Genomic DNA, 19,768 nt, shown 5'->3' on the forward strand with positions numbered 1-19,768 from the left:
TATTTAAACACTTGAATGAACCATAAACAAAAGTGTGGTTTGCCAACATTAAAGATGGAGGCTGGAAACCTTTAAACTTTAAAGCAAAACTCATGATTTAATTTGTAATCAATAATCATAATAATCGTTGAACATAAGTACAAAAAAATGATACATGCAGCCGAACGTATTACCTCCTCTTTTTTGGAAGTCGGTCAAAAAGGAGTTGAAGAGTTCGCGAAATCATTTTTAAAATATATCACAGTACGAGAGATTCAAATTTCTATGAGGATCTTAGTGCGATTATACAATTCGGACCAGCAGTGGCGTAGCTAACACTTTTAATATTTAACAAAAATAAAAGGTGGAAGACAGCCGACGTAAAACAAAACCAATATAATAATATAACACTTCTGCCATAAAGAATAAGAGTATTGAGTACCAATTTTTATTGCCTGGCGTCAAAATTGGTTCGATATTCGTCCATGTGAATCTGGCATTACTTTTGATTCCAAAATTCTTAATGGGGGATTTACCTTTCTCAAAGTTTGGCATTAGCTACACCACTGGTTTATATTATGTATATATAATGATTATTATTCAACCAATATAGCATGTTATAATACTTACTAAAAATATTTTTGTGATAATATTGATTTTTTTATTGTGGTTAAGTATAATATTAAAGCAATGCGCAAGGCGAGACTCATACTATTTTTGCCGATTACAGTATTCTGTGTCACTTAAAATTTATAATACTACATTCACGCAGGGGCGGAGTGTCAGGCGGATTTAGGAAATAAAAATGTATAGCTCCGGTATTTTTTTTTTTAAGTAAGACCGCCCCTGCAACAACAAATACGTCTACAGAAGTTTTTACTATAGACAGTGGCTAGACGCAAATGTTGCGCTAGTCGCAAAACAGTAGAATCTTTTATACATCACTTAGAAAAAGCAATCTTCAAATTGTGTCATTCAGTGTAAAAATAGATTTTTCAGTTTCAAAGAACAGATCATATTATAAAGATTGTTTTTTCTAACATATTGTTGCTTGACTTTGCTGTTCTGCAACATGTCCGCGACATAACCGAGAGCGAGTTTTTAGACAAATATAAATAGCGCACAAATTACACAGAGCCTGGTACTTAGACGAATTGAATTCAAAAATTTCGGCAGCGAAGTTGTCATAAAAAAATTAGACATCGTAAGGGTCAATTCAGACCGCAACGTGACGAGGCGAGGTGCGACGCGACGCGACTTAAATTTCTATGGATTTGACAGATGTCGTCAGCGTGAGACGTCTTGCGAATCTGTCAAATCCATGCTAATTTAGAAATGCATCTACGCGTCGCGTTGCGGTCTGAATTGACCCTTAGGCTTCTTACAGATGAACGGCACTTGTCGTCGACAATTTGTGTCAACAGCAGCTATCGTCGACGCGTGCCGTCGACAAGTGCCGTTCGTCTGCAAGAAGCCTAAGCGCCATATTATTACAACTTGTAAACCCAAAAATTAGCTTCTCTGTCGAAACTATCGAATGCAAAAAACTGAAGGCTCTAGATTCAAATTCAATTACAAAAATAACAATTTATCATTCTATATACTTATTTACATCGAGGTGTAAATAAAATAAACGTAATTGCAAATTAATCTCAGTAGCGCCATTAATCACAAAATAGCAAAGACTTTGCGAATGACGCACATTTTGTATTTACCGTTACTCCAATGGGAGTAACGGCCAAGTATATAATGATATAATATTATCTCTTTGTACCTATAAAAATAATAATGATCTCAATATCTTCGGTGATAAGGCCTTAGTTTAGGGAAAAATCGAATGAAGTACGCTCCGTAAATTTGTCCAAGAACGGTCAGTCACTTAGCGTTTTATTTTGAGCGATATTTGAACGAAAATCATATAGACGACCAAAAATATTAAACATGACTTATACAACAATTAAATGCTTAAAATTATACTTAAAGTCTTGTCGCAAAACAGGCCACCTACTATAAAAAATAGTGTTAAAATTCCTCGTGAATTTCATTCCCACCGAGCCAAGAATCAGAGCCAAGCCAGAATCAGTATTTTGTGTATCGTTTGATCCAGAGTATAAAATCACGAAGAACTGTCTAAATATTCAGTCAAAATATCATGCCTTCTTTTTCTTTAAGGCGACGAGTAAAAGAGGTAACATTCAGTAAAGTTTGGACAAGTTAGTCGGTAATAATTGTCGATTGTAATGACTGATGAGGATAAATTTAATGCATGAATAACTTTATTTCAATACGTGAGTATAAGTATCCATCAACTAATCCGTGTCCTTTTGCGTCAAGCTTTAAGAATTACAAGGAAATTGACATAACCAACCATAGTATAACGCTAAGCGACTGAACAAAATGAAGCTTACATCTATGTACCGCAATTTCATTGCTTATTCTATGTATATGTCCTCTATAGGATATGCCGTTTCTATAAACTTCTGATAGAACCTCTGGAACGCCCTCCTGTAATAAAAGAAAAAACTTATTAAAATATCTCAATGGGATTACGTTACCTAAATTTAAATTATTTTTACCAAAAACGAGTCGTATTCGACAGAAGCAGTTGTCTCTTGACAATAAACTGCAATATATAATAATCGGTCAAGTGCGAGTCGGACTCGCGCACGTAGGGTTCCGTACGATTATAGAGCAAAATTAGGACAAAATTTGTGTTTTTTGTATGGGAGCCCCCCTTAATTTTTTATTTTATTTTTATATTATTAATAAATATTAAAGTATACATATAATTAAGGACTTTTAGAAAAATCAAGTACCTACCTGTAATTGCCATTATTGATTTAGAGCAAAAAAGGCCAAAAAATCAAGTTTGTTGTATGGGAGCACCCCTTAAATATTAATTTTACTTTGTTTTTAGTATTTGCTGTTATAGCGGCAATAAATATACACAATCTGTGAAAATTTCAGAATTCTATCTATAGTGATTCTTGAATAACAGCCTGGAGACAGACGGACAGACGGGCAGACATCGAAGTGTCAGTACTCGTAATAGGGTCCCGTTTTTACTCTTTGGGTACGGAATCCGGAAATGATGATGATGAGTACTCTATTAAGTTACTCCAGCATTGTAGCCAGTTATCAGTCCCGTTTCCGTCATAATCGGTCTGGTCCATCTCAAATTAAAAGTAACTAGCTATTTCACCGAGCTTTGCTCGGTATTCGATAAAAATGAATTCGATCGCCCCCGAAACCCCCTATATAATAAATTTCATGAAAATCGTTGGAGCCGATTCCGAGATTCCAATTATATATATATATATATGTTATATATATATATATATATATATATATATATATATATATATATATATATATATATATATATATATATATATATATATATATATATATATATATATATATATATATATATATATGAGGATAGTAATTAGTAATGATGATGATATAGACCAAGTTCCTCCTTACCAGAATATCAGCTATTTCTTCAAAATCAATGAACCAAAAGTTGTTTTCGACCTTCTAGAGTTCAAAATCTCATATATATTTTTTTAATGAAATAAAAACGGGGGCAAACGGGTCACCTGATGGAAAGCAACTTCCGTCGCCCATGGATACTCGCAGCATCAGAAGAGCTGCAAGTGCGTTACCGGCCTTTTAAGAGGAAATAGGGTAATAGGGAAGGGTAGAGAAGGGAAGGGAAGGGAATAGGATAGATGATTGGGCCTCCGGTAAACTCACTCACTCGGCGAAACACAGCGCAAGCGCTGTTTCACGCCGGTTTTCTGTGAGAACGTGGTATTTCTCCGGTAGAGCCGGCCCATTCGTGCCTAAGTTTGGCTCTCCCACGTATAATATATGAAATTCTCATTTTACAGTGTTTATGCGCGAACTCCTCCAAAACGGCTCAACCGATTTTAATGTGTAATATTCGTTACGCCTGAGTTTTTCGGTTTTTATCTACTTTCTATAAGAATTCTAAAAATAATTTATATGGCAAAACAATGTTTGCCGGGTCAGCTAGTAGAAAATATAACAACTTCTACTACAATAGTTTTCTAAAGCCTTACCCTACAGCCTCTGCCACTGGCCTCGTCGATTCCTGTCCTCTAAATACGTGGCAGGCAAACCGCTGGAGCGTGGGATGTTTTGTGATGAAGCCCAGGTATCTGTGGTCACGGGGATGGAACGCGCAGAAAGAGACATTCTTCAGGGAGTAGAAATAATCGATGCAGGGGCCTGATCTAGTCCTCTGTAAGCACGATAGAATGATAATTAGTAAGTGATGATCATCTTTGGCCTTAAAATTTTAGGACTCCCACACATAACTGGGAATTCGTGCGAATCCGCATCGTAATGTAATTTTTATTATGAGTTTTGTCGCAGATATTTACGATGCGATGCGAATTCGCAGTTTTGTATGGGATCCCTAAAATGAATAGGTTTTCCAAAGTAGTACCCAATATAAATTGCTGATACATATCACATAAGTAGATATTCAGAAAACTTTAGCCAAAACCAATAAATTTTCCATGATGTCTATGTTGCCATGAGACCCTTTTTTTATCCAAAAAGCAGATTCAGCTAATTAGTCTAAAGCTGATCGCATATTTGTCAGTTCCGTACGAGCTGTACGCGCCGTACGCGTCGCACGCACCTCATAATATACCTACACGAAATGCAGCGCGTACCTACTGTGCGGATGAATATGCGAGGTTTCATACTGTTTTAATTTAAATTTTCATACAACGAATTCTATAATCTACAACACGGCGCGTTCGGCGTGTGCTTGCTAATATTATGTGCGATCACCTTTAATGCCTATTTAATGCTTACGTAAAGCTTCTTCTTAGTATCTATACTTACATCAGGCTTCGATCTATCTACCATGCGTAGTCCTTGATCCGACACTTCTAATATACAAGCTTGAGCCCCTGGATCCCCGTTGTTTTCGCCGACTATTTTCTTCACGGCCTGACAAACCACTCCAGTTCCTTTGTGAGCTAGGGTCTCCACTGAACCCATGTATCTACAAAAGTATTGTCTTCAATAGTACAGAAAAGTAGGCCAGCCCCTCTAGCACAGTTCAAAGTGATAAGGCCGAGCAAAGGTGTCAAAGCGACACAGGAGGTATGTCAAGTGAACTTGCTGAAGACTTTGAGACTTTCCCTTATGCAAGAATTCGTTATTTTATTAAATGGGGTCTCGACGTTAGTAATCATTCATGATAGATGAAGTAATGAAAACAAACAATACAGTAGTATTCGCCTAGAATTTGGGTGTTCAAGGGTGTTTAAGTGGAAATGTGGTTTCGAGAATCCGAATGTTAGACTTCGATTGTGCATGACAAACTTTCTACATAACTTTCCAAACAAGGTGGCTATCATGCTTAAATTTTGTGGCTCAACAATCAACATGGAGAGAGGAACAAGGAAAGGACTTTGGTTAAGGGGGCGACTAACCCGGGGCGTGTTGGTTTTATAATTCATTTTTTACTTGAAAATAAGCCCCTAATTGTTTCATTTTCTAAAATAAGATACTACATTATATTTCCGAGAATTCGATCTGAGCAAAAACACGATATCTTAAAATTTTCTCGATAGATAAAAATCACAAAGATGCATCTAATTTTCACGAATTTTTCATTTATTACCGTAACCGTGCATTGAAATAAGTTAATATTTTAACACATTGTATAAAATTCTATCATTGAGAGATCGGCCTAGCGGATTTTTAAAATGTTGTATATTTATCGAGTCATTGAGAAAAAACTAATTTGGCAATGAATCCGCGTCGTTATTTTTCACCTGGCATAATATGAAGACGGGCGTGAGTGAAGGACGATGTTTGATTATTGGGGTTAATCGCCCTCTTAAACGAATTCGAAAGATTTTTGGTTCGTCTCTATCTCGCTTATCACTAAGAAGCGTACTAAGAAGGATTCACAAGATTGAAATAACATGACGTCATCGACTGTATTTTTTTTACTCCATACTAATATTATAAATGCTAAAGTGTGTCTCTCTGTTTGTTACTTCTTCACGCCCAAACCGCTCAACCGATTTTGCTGAAATATATGTGGCCGGTTTCATTGAAACCAGGCCAGATACGCAGGAGTAATTTTATAGTGCCCAAGTGTGTGCGCAGTACACAAGAGCACTCTCTATTCCTTTACTCTCATAACCCAGTGGGACGGAAGACCGACACGACCGGCGAGAGATCAGGCTCAGAACCGACTTTTTACATTCCCATCCGACGCATGGATCATCTTACTTGTCAGACAATCAGGTGATCAGCCTGCATTGTCCTAACCAAACTTGGAAATAACATGTTTCCAACGCGGGAATCGAACCCACGACCTCCGAGTCAAGAGCCGCGCTCTATACCACTAGACCACGGAGGCGTTTAAATATGATAATATGAAGATACTTTGAGACCCGGGAATGGACATAGGATACTTTTTATTCCGGAAAAATGCACGGTTTCCGCGCGATAAGCAAATTTTGGCGCAACGAAGTTGTAGGCTTCATCTAGTGTCTTTATACGAAAATGTAAGGACCACCTTACCCTAATAAATAACGCTCCCTCTTCACTTTAGCGTTGGCGGGATCGAAGTCGTTATAGTCCATGTCCACCGCGTACGCTGATGGGAATATACCCTGCTGACCAGTCCGTAGGTTCACCCCTGGAATGATGTACTTTGTAAATCCTAATATTCTCCTGTATTCCACGGAGGCAAGTCACAAAACTTCGTATTAAATCTCAAAATTTGTATGGAATACCGAATATTACGACTGGTATCGTAGTCATATAAAAAAAAATTGTAGTTTATACGTATAATATATTTTTTTTCATGTGAAAGCAAGGATGCATGGATGCATGTTCATTATTCTTACATTCAAAAACTATAGTCGAAAAAAAAAACAATTTTATAATAGTAGTTTGGACTCGGTACTATCACATATTATGCAATTTTCTATGTAGATCAAAAGTATTGTAAGCAAATTAGTACTAAATATTTATAACTCTTTTGAATGATATCAACATAACTAAACAGTTCTTAGAAACTTATAATGTAATTTTACCGAAGTGCTAAATAATGTATGTGAATTGCATTCTGCATACCCATGACTCGTGTTTCAATTGAAAAATTACGATGATTGTATTCTATCAATTGTAAAGCATTTATATAAATAGGGGGTCAGCTTGCATACATTGTAAAACTTTGGACTTAGAAATTCCCGAGGAATGTGTGTTCTAAGAATAGTAATTACTTAAAATGATTATCAGAAATTATCATAGTATTGTAGTTTATGATATCAAAGGATTTTAATATTTTAATAATTTTGATTTGAAGTCTTCCGACTTCCAATTAAGTGTAAGAAGAGTTTATCAATTCGAACCCGTCCTACGTATTTTACGTAAATTACTCAGCAAAAGTATTTTTTTGCAAAAAAAAATCAATATATACTTAATTAAAAAAGATTTGATTAAAAACCATCAAATACAAATAATATTATTTATGGTGGAATTAATGAGGAACTAAGAAGTCTTAAAAATTTAAAAGACTGGCAATTTTGGCTTTTTTGATGAACTCCCCCTATCCTGTGTCCATACATCCATACTAATATTATAAATGCGAAAGTGTGTCTGTCTGTCTGGTACCTCCTCACGCCCAAACCACTGAGCCGATATTGCTGTTTGGTATGAAGATTCTTTGAGTCCTAGGAAAGGACATAGGATACTTATATCCCGGAAAAACGAACGGTTCCTCCGCAAAAAAAGGAATTATGGCGCAACGTAGTTGCGAGCGTCGTGTATTAATAATATAAATGCGAAAGTATGTCTATCTGTTTTTTTTTTCTCTGTACACACCCAAAACGCTGAACCCAAAATCGGTTTAGCGTCTTGGGTGTGAAGATAGACAAAAACGGACAGACGGGCAGACAGACACACTTTCGAATTTGTAATATTTGTACGGATAATGTATTTTACCTTCACACCACAAATCCTCTGCTTCTTTCTGTACATAGATCGGGTCTCCGATCTCCACTTCTATCTCGTCGTGGTGCCGCGGGTTGAACTTGTGGAGGCCCCTGTGAGTCGCCTCAAGCATCTCCAACTGGCTGTGGGGAACTGTGGTGATGTTGCCGGCGAAATTGATGCCGCTGATGCTGCAACTCGATGACGGTGATACTGTTGGCAAATGAGTGAGTTAAAGCTCATTCATGCACTTAATATCAGAGAAGTTCATATGAGATGACGGACCTACGTCACTGAGTTAAAGCTCGGATGCACTTAATATCAGAGAAGTTCATATGAGACTGTGACAATATGAAATCTGCACGGACAGGTCACTATTAAAATTGAGTTGACATCGCTCGACTAAATGACGTAGGTCCGCCATCTAAATTTGAATAAATTTATCTGATAGGCGTATCTAGAACCAAGGAAGGCCTGAACCCCGAAATGCGTTGGCCAATGAAGCCTAGTCTTGTAAGACCAAGACTAGGGTAGGTCCAGTCCATTTTTGGGTGGACAGCTGTGTTAACTAGGTGCTTCCTCCTCGGTAAATACTCGTAAAATAAGGGAAACTTTTCCCGCTCAAAATACCAAGTCCCAGAAATTAATTGCCTTAGCCACCTTGCTCTGCGTTGATCTTAGTAAAGTTGATGATGCTCTTTAAGTTAGTGGTAAAACTGGAGGAAAAACCGATCAAGCACTTATATTTCATTTACTAAAATAAAATTAAATAAAAATGGTTATATTTCTGAACAGACTTTAGGAAAATATTTTCAGAACGTTGATCTACATGATGCCTACCACCCGTTCGGGAACTAACCCGGCGAGAAGAACCGGCGTAAAAAACTCGCACGGGGATAGTAGTAATCTCTCTACTTACATTGAAGTACAAAAATAAAGATGAACTCCTGTTTATAAAGAAAGGTAGGGTCTACGTTAATTAATTAATGTGGATTGACAGGTTACTAGGCGCGGAAGTTTGTTGATTTTCTTGATCATCTTGAAAATCCTACTAATCGGCTAAATACTAATCATAAGTAAGATGGCAGGTGTTCCATTGTATGAATTGAAATTTATAAAGGTAAATATCGTCGATCAGATTCATTATAGGTACCTATATCGGAACATTTGCGAAAATTCCATTGCTTGAGATAAGTACGTATGCAGAATGGTAGAAAAATGAATATTATTTAAAATTCACTAACGGCATATCTCAATAAACTATACTATAAACTGCTTAGATAAATCATTGAAAATAAATACAAAATGATCTCCATAATATAAAGTAAAATAATATCTGAATACAAAAAAAAAAACTCTAAAGCTAAATCACTCACAAAGTCACAACAGTATCATTTTGAAGTGTTCTATAACTGATTCCGAGATGAGAATAGAATCATATTTTATTCAGTGAAATATTTACAGAAAGCCTCTGTTCCGAATTCGTTGACAGGAATATAAATATCTTGAAATTCAGCTCTCCCGGAAAGTAGTTAGGGAACTGCCACTAAATATTACCGAATTTGGTGAGGTCGAATTTAGTTTTATTAAAATAGTACTGACATATTTTACTCAATACACTATGAATAAGGAAAATGTGCATGTTGTTAAACTTACATTCATTAAGTATACAGTAATAGAACAACGGAATGAATCCTTTCATCCTCTGGATTTTTAGCTCATATTTTAGTTACAATAGTGTAACGAAGACTCGAATGAAGATCTCGTCTAAGAAAAGATAGAGCTTAGATTTTTGCAGTTTGCTTTGTATAAAGTTTTAACCCATTACTAATACCTAGGTACTAGGTAATAAAATATTTTTAAAGTCGATACTCTATACACTGTAATTTTCCTATCTGATACGTTGGAAAAGCTGTTTGACAAACAAGGTCAAAGCATAGCTCAATAATATAGGGAAGTAGAATCTTACCATTTTGTTGCAGTGGTGTAGGAGATATGCTCTTCGGTCCAGTGTCGATAGGGGAGTGTGCGGTAGAATGTCCACTGTCGACGTCACCTAGGCTCTGCAGTCTTTCCGAGTCTGGGCTGGAGTCTTCATCCAGCAGGTAACCACACTTCAGCACCAGCAGCGGCCTCTGGCATCCTGGTCGGATGAGCACACCAGCTGTCAGAGAGCCTAGCTCATCAGCCAAAGAGGCAGGGCCACTTGAGCTGATCGGTGCTGAAAATGTTTGTGCTATTAGGAAATGCTCCCAAAATCTATTTTCATGCAGTTTTCAGAACATAATAATATTGTTTAGATTAGGGCACTTAATCGACTTGAATTCGATAATAGACGTACAATCTATAACGTCTATACATTTCTCAATGTCTATGCTGGCAGATATTTCTTCAAGAGATGTTGTCTATTTTAAGCTAGTTTTAAAGAAAGTGCCCAAGAATAGATAAATAAAATAATTTCTATTAGCAATTATTGCTAATACCATCCATTGTTGATTGTAATTACAATCAACAATGGATGGGATTTGACACAAGGCATTCCACGCGTTATGTCAAATCTAATACAATATTTTTGTATGTAATATACAAAAATGTATTTTACACACTTTTAAAATTATCGTATTCAAGCTGTTAAATATCTTGAAATATCAAAAATCGATGGTTGGCCGTCTATCGCCGATCTAGATTCTATAGATAACTACAATTTTGTTCTCTTTACGTTGGAACATAATGGACCAATAAAAGCGATTAAGAAAATGTAGATATATACTTAATATTCGTCTATAATAATTATTGCCCATGATCACCGTCGATTGGGTATTCTATGGGATTTAGGCATGCCGCACACACGCGTTTTGCGTATTCCGATTAGGTATTCCGTGAGCCCAGCGCAAACATTCGTTTTCTCCCTCGCGCTGGCTTGCACTAGAAACGTACTTGCGAGATTCGTCCCGTTCGGAAATAAACTCAGGAAAAAAAGCGAGAGTGCGGGTCAGTTAATATATTTTCCACTGATTCCATGCATTTGGATTTCCGAATAATGGAAAACGAATTCGGAAATCGAATACGTGTGTATGCGGCTAGCCTTGTGGGGCTTGGCAAAGTGCTAAAAATAATGGTTATCAATCTTTGTCCAACGTGGATAGGAGTTCTAAGAATTTGATGATATTCTCATATCTGGATGAAATATTTTCTAGACGACTTGCATGGAATTTAATATTCATAATATGATTATTGTCTCACGCGCCAAATAAGTGCTGTATTATTTACTACATAATAATTAGAACTCAGTGGTTATAAATATTAGAAAATAAAGTTAAATAAATATTATAATAAATATTATTTTGTAGTTTACATATAATATTACAAAATATGGCGCGCTAGATGTAAAACATTGTAACTGGTTATCAATAGTGGTAGGAATAAAGTACTAAATATGCAAAAAACAATATATATTATAAACAATAAAAAAATATTTTAGTGAACTTCTGATACTAATCTTTTTTTGTTGAAGTTTTTTCAAAGCTTCAGATAGAAGTTCAGAAATAGTATTTCATCAATCGCTCTGAAAACTCTCGCTCGCGTTTATAAAAGCTCAGCTTAGTGTGCTTGCACGAGGTGCAATATCGCAAGCTTTATGCGAAGCGTAAAGCTCTATGTAGAGCTTTTCAATATTTTTTGAAGAGGAATTGAATGCGCTATGTTTATATTGGGCAAAATAAATTTTTACGCCTTCATTTTATTTTAATGGAGATTTTGGGAGACATGAAGTCCTTATTAAATTAAAATTAAGTGATTATATTTTAATTTTTATTGAATTTAAAGGCAGCACTTCGTCTGTACACTGTCGATTCTACGACAGTACAACATAATAATTAATATTGTTCTACGGAAGTTTTCTGTCAAACTCCTCATTAAATTAAAGTTAAGTACTTATTTATTGAATTTAAAGGCAGCACTTCGTCTGTAAACCGATTCTACGACAGTGCAACATAATATTATACTAATTCAACTTCGTTCCTTGTTCGATTAACTTTCAAGCAATTCTAAACATGATTCAAAAGAACTAACGAATTTTTTCTTAACTGTGCGATTATGATTCGCATACCTACCAATTTTTTAATAGAAAAAAGTATGTTCGAAAAAAAGAATTGTACATGTAAAACGTGATAGAAAGCTCTAAACTTTTACAAGAACTATACTGTACTCGGCGAAACATGGCGGTAGCGGTCATTGACTCCCTGTCAAAAACTTGACATTTTCTATACAAAGGCACGATTGTTAACATCTGACCCTCCATTGTCAATCGCGGTTTATATAGAAAATGACAAGTCTTTGACAGGGAGTCAATGACCGCTACCGCCATGTTTCGCCGAGTACAGTATATAGAATCCTGTAACTTTCCTGAGCGATGGTATAACCTGAGGTAAAAATAGGTCGTATTTTTACCTCCACCCACGTGGATATCCGTTGCGAAATCTCATTTGCCTTCACCGCCATTTTTCTGCTAAATGAAACGGAAATATTTTAAAATACTCCTAAGGCCACAACGTAACGAGGCTATACGATGCATTTATTATTGAGCCATACAAATCAATAATATATACATCGATTCGAATCACTGTTCTTTGAAATTCTGAAAAAAGTAAACTGGCCATTTAGCCAAAACTTTAATCGCTAACCAAAATATTGTATGGAATTGACAAGCGTTCATTAATATGACGTTGACGTTCGACTCGTCTTATATATGTCAATTCCATACATTTTATCGGCGATTCTATTTAAAAAAAAGCGATAGAGAAAATATTTTGGCTCACCAAGACTCTAATCATTTTATTATATTGATACTAGATGTCCCGGCAAACGTTTCTTAGCCGTATTAAAAGTACTTCGCCCCAATACTTCGCCCGTATTATTATAATAATTTACTATTATTTATTCAACAAATGCACTTATCAATATAAAAAGTACCCAGTAGCCGTTTCTCAGACCCACTGTAACTATATGCATTTAAAATTTGGTTTAAATCAGTAAAGCCGTTTTGGAGGAGTACGTGTCCTAACATTGTGACACGAGAAGTTAATATTATAAGATGACATTTGCCTACATAATATTTAGGGTTGATTCAGACCGCAACGCAATGTAGATGCATTTCTAAATCCGAATGGATTTGTCAGATTCGGAAGACATCTCACGCAATTGAAATCTGTCAACTCCACACAAATTTATGCCGCACCGCGCCTCGCCTCGCCTCGTCGCGTTGCGGTCTGAATTGACCCTTATGCGTAGCACCTATACAAGGATTTCCCACTCACAAGTTCCGATAATTATAACTTAATAAAAAATGTGTATTGTGTAGCATTTTACGAAGTTCATAATAAATTATTCGAAATGTTTTGTTCCTATCATGTAGGACAATGGTATAATATATATTTTGTCATCGAACGGCGACGCAAAGCGGCATTTTCAAGATGATAATTTTGATTTGAAATTGAAATTGATAATTTTTATTTCGACACGACGTTTTATTGAAAGTCACATTAATTTACAAATTCTAATTTGTGGAATGTTTAATTAATGAGCAAAAGTACTTACCTATATTAAAATATATGCAAAACTCTAAATGTTACTTTTGCTGCTTGCAAAGAAAACATGAACGAATTTTTCCCGCCGCATACAATACTAACAAAATAGAACAACGTAAGGATCTGTTATTTTTTGTTCTTTTATTCGTATAACAATAGGTACTGCAAGCGGTTATAACTATTATGTGTTGGATATACCTACATAATATACCTAAAACGGCTGCACTCGGAAACATGAATTTAATGATTTGTTTTAATTTGATGAAAGGTTTGACATAATATTACTTATAGAGTTTACGTTTAAAATATCTCTGAGTGCGGGTTTGCGGGTGGCAAATCTAAAATAACTATTTTCAGCCCTGTAAGCACTTATTTTAATATTTTAACGAGATAACGCGCCATATGACAATGCAGTTCTAACATGGATTTAAGGTTGTATTTTATTAAATTCTTAGGTGCATGATACGCATTTCATTGCAAGAATATCGTGCTGGATCGTGGTGTGTTGTGCTGCTCCAGTGGCGGATTTACCAATAGGCTAAGTAGGCTGGAGCCTAGGGCGGCAGATTTAGAGGGGCGGCAAATTTAGCCCAATTTTTTTTAACTTACAGAAATAAAAAATCCCACCAAAAATATTTCTTGTGAAATATTGCCAAGACGACCACATAAGGTTTAACCTGTGAAAAAGATAATATGAGATCTCATATAGAGCCAATTAGCTTCTGAATCTACACGGCCTAACTCTACTGACCCTAACTTAAGCAAATTCTACATACCAGTAAATATGGTTTCGCCGTTTCGCTACCGCACAGGGTGAAACCTTGTGTGGTCGTCTCAGCAAAAATTTTCAAAAAATGTTCTTGGTGGCCGGTGGGATATGATTGTGAACTAAACTAACGTATTAAATTTCAAAGGTCGGTTATAAGGGCGGCAAAAATTGAATAGCCTACAGGCGGCAAACCTGTAAATCCGCCACTGTGCTGCTCTTGCATTGAAACCCAATAAAATACACGTTATATTGAGTTTATTATAACAAGAAGAATGCTGATGCTTTAGCATAATTCGTATAAAATAACTTTAGTGACATTCAAAATATAATATTTTAGGCTTAGCTTCGAGAATATTAAAGGCATAATATTTTAGAAGCTAATCGAACTCGGGTATTATGGCCAAAAAAATGGTTTTAGTGGAGAAACAAAAGATATATTTTACTTATAGCAAAAGTGCAACCCATGATCATACTCTCTGATCTTGATAAAAGATGTGGAATTCTCATCTCCCGTTTTTATTATTGTTCCTACGAAAAGTATGTGGGTGGGATCTGCCCACAATCCACATACTTACTTGTTGCCCGCCGCCCCCGCCGGGCACCTTTATGAGAAGAATTTACATGTTAGTTACGTCACCGATTAAATTTCCTGAAATAGTCAAAACCATAACACGTAGCACGGAACTTAACAGAAAGTGCTGATATGCACAATAATTATAAGCACGAATACAAAGGCTTGTGTCTCGTCTCTCGGTCTTGGCTATAGTACAAAGTATTCAATGATAATGTATTTTATTAAATATAATGAGAATACTTGAGCCTCGTCTCGTGTCTTGGGCTATAGTACGTACATAAAAGTAATCATCAATATTTTATGTAAAAGAGTCCATGGTATTATAACCCGTTTTTTTATATATATTTTTCTTCGCTAAGCAAAAAATAATGAAAGGTTTAGCTAATAAGCATGCACAACGGTTGAATTGAATAAATAATTGAAAATATATCGGCTTAATAGCCGAAAAATATAAAAAACAGTATGACACAAAAAAACCAAGAAATCCGCGTTTTCCTCATGTGATAGAACTAACAAAAACTTTGGATAGAGAAAGAAACAAACCTATTGAAGCCAGTAAGTAGTCGTAGGTAAGATATAATTTACAAAATCAATATTATAAACAACACCATAGACAATAAACTTCGCTGCGCTTACAAAATAACTTATAGCCAGCTTAGGAAAAAGGGGGTAACTTACGTTTTCTAGTTTTGGGTATTTCCGGCAACTTTCGCCTCCTACGCTCGCCGCTTGTCAAAGTCTGATGTCTAGGGCTGTGTTGAGCTTCATTTTCAGTCTGATGAACTTCGGTCTGTTGGTTCACTTCAACGTCCCCAGATTCCTCTTCAGGCGAACCATCGCTTTTGGATGAAGGAGAGTCATCCTCCAAACCAACATTTGGCACTAGGCTGGAATAAATAAATAATATTATGTTATGCCAAAACTGGTTTAAAAGCATATATTTTTATGTTTGTGGTAGCCCTGTTTTTATGTTAATAAAGTTGAATAAGGGTGAATATATACGCTAGTAATCAGACTCAAAATAAAAAGTATGTATTAATAATCTATTGACATTCATTAAATCAGATCAGTAGCTTAGACTCTATAAAGACTAAACATACACACATAGATTGCAACAACCTCTACTCGGTTGGCTTCGTAGTCGGGTAAAAAACAACATACATAGTACATGCAAAAGGTAGTATGTAAGTATCATAGTTCTTTGTGCCTAATGTACTTACGAGTAAAACGGCGTCGGTGCCTTTATATGTTGTGGTAATTTGTCGAATACTCTCCGGAACTCCTCAAATTCGCTATCGGCCATGTCGCAGACTTGACTGTTCAGTTGTCCACCGCGCAAGCGTCCGTCACGTCATCCTATCGACCTGGGTACTCGAAACAGCGCGCACGCGCAAACTTAGCGCAAGGGTGGCGCATGCCCCAAAATGTTACCCTATCTAAATTGTGACTAATTTCATCGGGACATGCAATTAGTTTATAGGGAAACCCTATAGGGTTTATAGGACATACCACCTTTTTTGCAATGGCGATTCAGGAGTTAGTCTCTATTTGAGTTTTATACGCCAAAGAGAGCGATAAATTATTCAGGGATTCTCTTTTATTGCATGTTCTAAATTTAAACATGAGTAAAGTTTATTGCTTGCCCCATTTCTCCCTTTCTTTTGAATTTAATATCGAAAGTGTTCTAGGAATACTTGAATAGTATAAAAATATAAATGAGATACAAAGTGTCTAAACACACTATGCCGAATTTCCGCGGCGGCAGTTCGGCTTGATTCCGCCTGCAATGTATTTTAAATTACCGATGACACATGCCGAAATTCCGTCGCGTTCTATTGTATGAGTTTGACATTGCTGACGTAATCATGCGGAATTTCCGCCGCGGAACTTCGGCATGGTGTGGTTAGACATTATAATAGAGGTATATGGTGAAATGGAGGTGGCATGACTTAGTATCAGTTTGGCTATTAGGCTTTCTTGTCAATGGTAGATCTCCATTATCTCTACTCCGATACTAGATATTAATTTTGATGCAAATATAGGAAGGACAGTGGACACTGAAGAAATACACTGACTTATTGATTTAGTCAAGTTTCCATGTATGTGTTTACTTTGTGTACTGGAACGTAAAAGGCCGGCAATGCACCTGCAACTCTTCTGATGTTGCGAGTGTCCATGGGCAATGGTAGTTGCTTTCCATCAGGTGACCTGGTTGCTCGTTTGCCCCCTAATTAAAAAAAAATTTCCGCGTTAGTACTAGATTAGTTATATTAGTTTGTGCGTTTTAAGATGATATGGGTGAGGTGACACATTATAATTGACAATAGTAGGGAAGTTACCTAAGAAAATTAATCGATAATTTAAAAATTAATTATTAATAAAATTAAAATAAAATGAATTATTTAAGTGGGGCTCACAAAACAATTTTTTGTCTACTTTCCCTCTATAATAACATTACGGAACCCTTCGTGCGCGAGTCTGACTCGCACTTGGCTGATTTTTATAAAACTGGTTAAAGCTAAATATAATCGTAGATATTTACTAAAATAATATGCTAAATAAAAAACGAGCAGGCAGTTCATCTGATGGTAAGGGGAGTTAACTTAAGTGTTATATATATATATACACATCACACACCACTGAATGAGTCATAAACGTACTTAAATTGTCTCATTTTCTAAAATAATATAATATAATTATTAAGCTAACTAAAAATATATATATATATATATATATATATATATATATATATATATATATATATATATATATATATAACGCGCTAATCTCAAGAACTACTGGTATATATATATATATATATATATATATATATATATAACGCGCTAATCTCAAGAACTACTGGTCCGATTTGAAAAATTATTTCAGTGTTAGATAGCCCATTTATTGAGGAAGGATAAATTCTATATTTTTTCACGCTAAGACGTAATAGGAGCAAAGAAATAGAGGAAAATGTAGAAAAACAGGAAAAAATTATTGAAAGGGCTTATCTCACGAACTACTGGAGCAATTTTTCGGTTATTATCGGTATATATCGGTGGCACAGATAAGAAGTAGACCACGTTAAGGATCATAGACTATTTTTTGTGGACTAATTTGTCTGTGAAATATTTAATTTAACGTCGAGTTATTATCTATTTCTATACTAATATCATAATTGGGAAGAGTTTCATTGTTTGTTTGAACGCGCTAATCTCAGCAACTACTGGTTCTATCTATAAAATTATTTCAGTGTTAGATAGCCCATTTATCGAGAAAGGATATAGGCTATATTTTATCACGCTAATACTAATAGGAGCGAAGAAATAGAGGAAACTGTGGAAAAAATGGGGGGAAATTATTTGAAAGGGCTTATTTAAACGCGCTAATCTCAGGAACTACTAGTCCGATTAGAAAAATTCTTTGAGTTTTAGCCCATTTATCGACAAAGGCTAAAGGCTATATTTTATCACGCTAAAAGTAACAGAAGCGAAGAAATAGAGGAAAATGTGGAAAAAACGGGGGAAATTATTTGAAAGGGCTTATCTCATGAACTACTGGAGCAATTTATCTGTTATTTGGCACAGATAAGAAGTAGACAAAGTAAAGGATTTGTGGACTAATTATTTTAATCTGGGAAAAGGAATGTTTTTTGTCCCGGAAAAATCTGCAGTTCCCACACAATATACTTTTCTGATTTGCGCGTAAACGACTCAATCGATGTACGGGAACAACTATAAACTAAAGTCCACGCGGACGAAGTCGCGGGCAACAGCTAGTATAATATATAAGATGTAAAATTGTACAGGCAGGAAATATAAATAAATAATAATCAATGTTTGTTTCGCCAGAAGCGACACTTTCTTTGTAGAATGGAACTTTGTAGAAGTATTCGCAGGATATTATGTCAAGTTGATGATCATTTTCAAGTTTTGTATATTAGCGACATCAGTTCGCAGCACCATCGTTGCGTGCATTCCCCGAATATGGCGCAATCTATGCTGTATATTATGAAGCTTAGCTAACGTGCCAAGTCGCTTGACAGCAGCTATCTACATTATGTCACAAAAAAGTTCCTGTCCGCACCTACAGATGTCACTTGTTTATGTGTAGGTATTAATTTTTTTACGTGGAAAGTTTTACTGGGCAACAATTTTTAGTGAAATGCAAGAAATTGCATTTAAAACAAAATTATACATATAATATAGTACATTTAAATATTTTTTGAGTAAACACAGACTAAAAGATTATTCCTAAAGGAAAATGTTATGGAAACAGCTCTGGCCATGGTGCATTATAATATTAAGTAAGTATATATAATGTGACTATAATGGGCGTATATAAGGGGGGTGTCCTGGGGGTCCGGACCCCCCCATTACTATCCATCTTACTTGTCCAATTTCGACAATAATATACCTCGCCGATTAAAATCGGTGCGGTCCATGTATAAATTTTTTTTTTTTATTTCCTAAACACGTTGCCTATTTGCTGCTGCGGAACCCGTCATGGGCGATTCCAACTCGCACTTGGCCGCTTTTTTACGTAAGGACCCCCCTTATCAAAGCTCGTGGTGACTATTATGGGTTTTCTACAAAATATAAAATAATCACGTCATAATATGTTACCTATTTCAGCCTATTTAATAGAAAATGACTTATGTTGACAAACCACACTTGTACCAGAGTAGACAGAAAGATAGAGTATGCCGACTTAGAACTGGTGCTGAAATTTTTAAATTTGACGTATTATGACGAAAATCGTCGCTAGGGTTGTTAAATTGTTTCTATATTGTTACCTACGAATTTAAAACTATGACATATTCGCTGGACGTGTTCCTCTTTGGTCGTATTGTTGTTTGTGTTT

General features: G+C 35.7%; 1 protein-coding gene across 1 annotated transcript; it reads right to left on the reverse strand.

Moving 5' to 3' along the window:
- Window positions 1-1,344: 1,344 nt before the first annotated feature.
- On the reverse strand, window positions 1,345-16,224 carry LOC121738775 (JNK-interacting protein 1). Its single transcript, XM_042131008.1, has 8 exons — window positions 16,129-16,224; window positions 15,587-15,795; window positions 9,950-10,201; window positions 7,993-8,193; window positions 6,565-6,682; window positions 4,864-5,026; window positions 4,068-4,249; window positions 1,345-2,484 (listed from the first exon to the last, which is right to left on the reverse strand). The coding sequence occupies exons 1-8, from the start codon at window positions 16,209-16,211 to the stop codon at window positions 2,412-2,414; spliced, it is 1,281 nt and encodes a 426-aa protein (XP_041986942.1). The 5' UTR covers window positions 16,212-16,224; the 3' UTR covers window positions 1,345-2,411.
- Between the last annotated feature and the right edge of the window lie 3,544 nt (window positions 16,225-19,768).

This window comes from Aricia agestis, chromosome Z (assembly GCF_905147365.1).
Source record: "Aricia agestis chromosome Z, ilAriAges1.1, whole genome shotgun sequence".
Lineage (NCBI taxonomy): Eukaryota > Metazoa > Arthropoda > Insecta > Lepidoptera > Lycaenidae > Aricia > Aricia agestis.

Excerpts from the sequence above, each read along its gene's own strand:
- LOC121738775 (XM_042131008.1), bottom strand. The coding sequence starts at position 16,211 with ATGGCCGATAGCGAATTTGAGGAGTTCCGGAGAGTATTCGACAAATTA. Across the intron at positions 8,194-9,949 it reads TACACCACTGCAACAAAATG|TATCACCGTCATCGAGTTGC; the intron begins GTAAGATTCTAC and ends ATTTGCCAACAG. Across the intron at positions 4,250-4,863 it reads TAGATAGATCGAAGCCTGAT|AGGACTAGATCAGGCCCCTG; the intron begins GTAAGTATAGAT and ends TCGTGCTTACAG.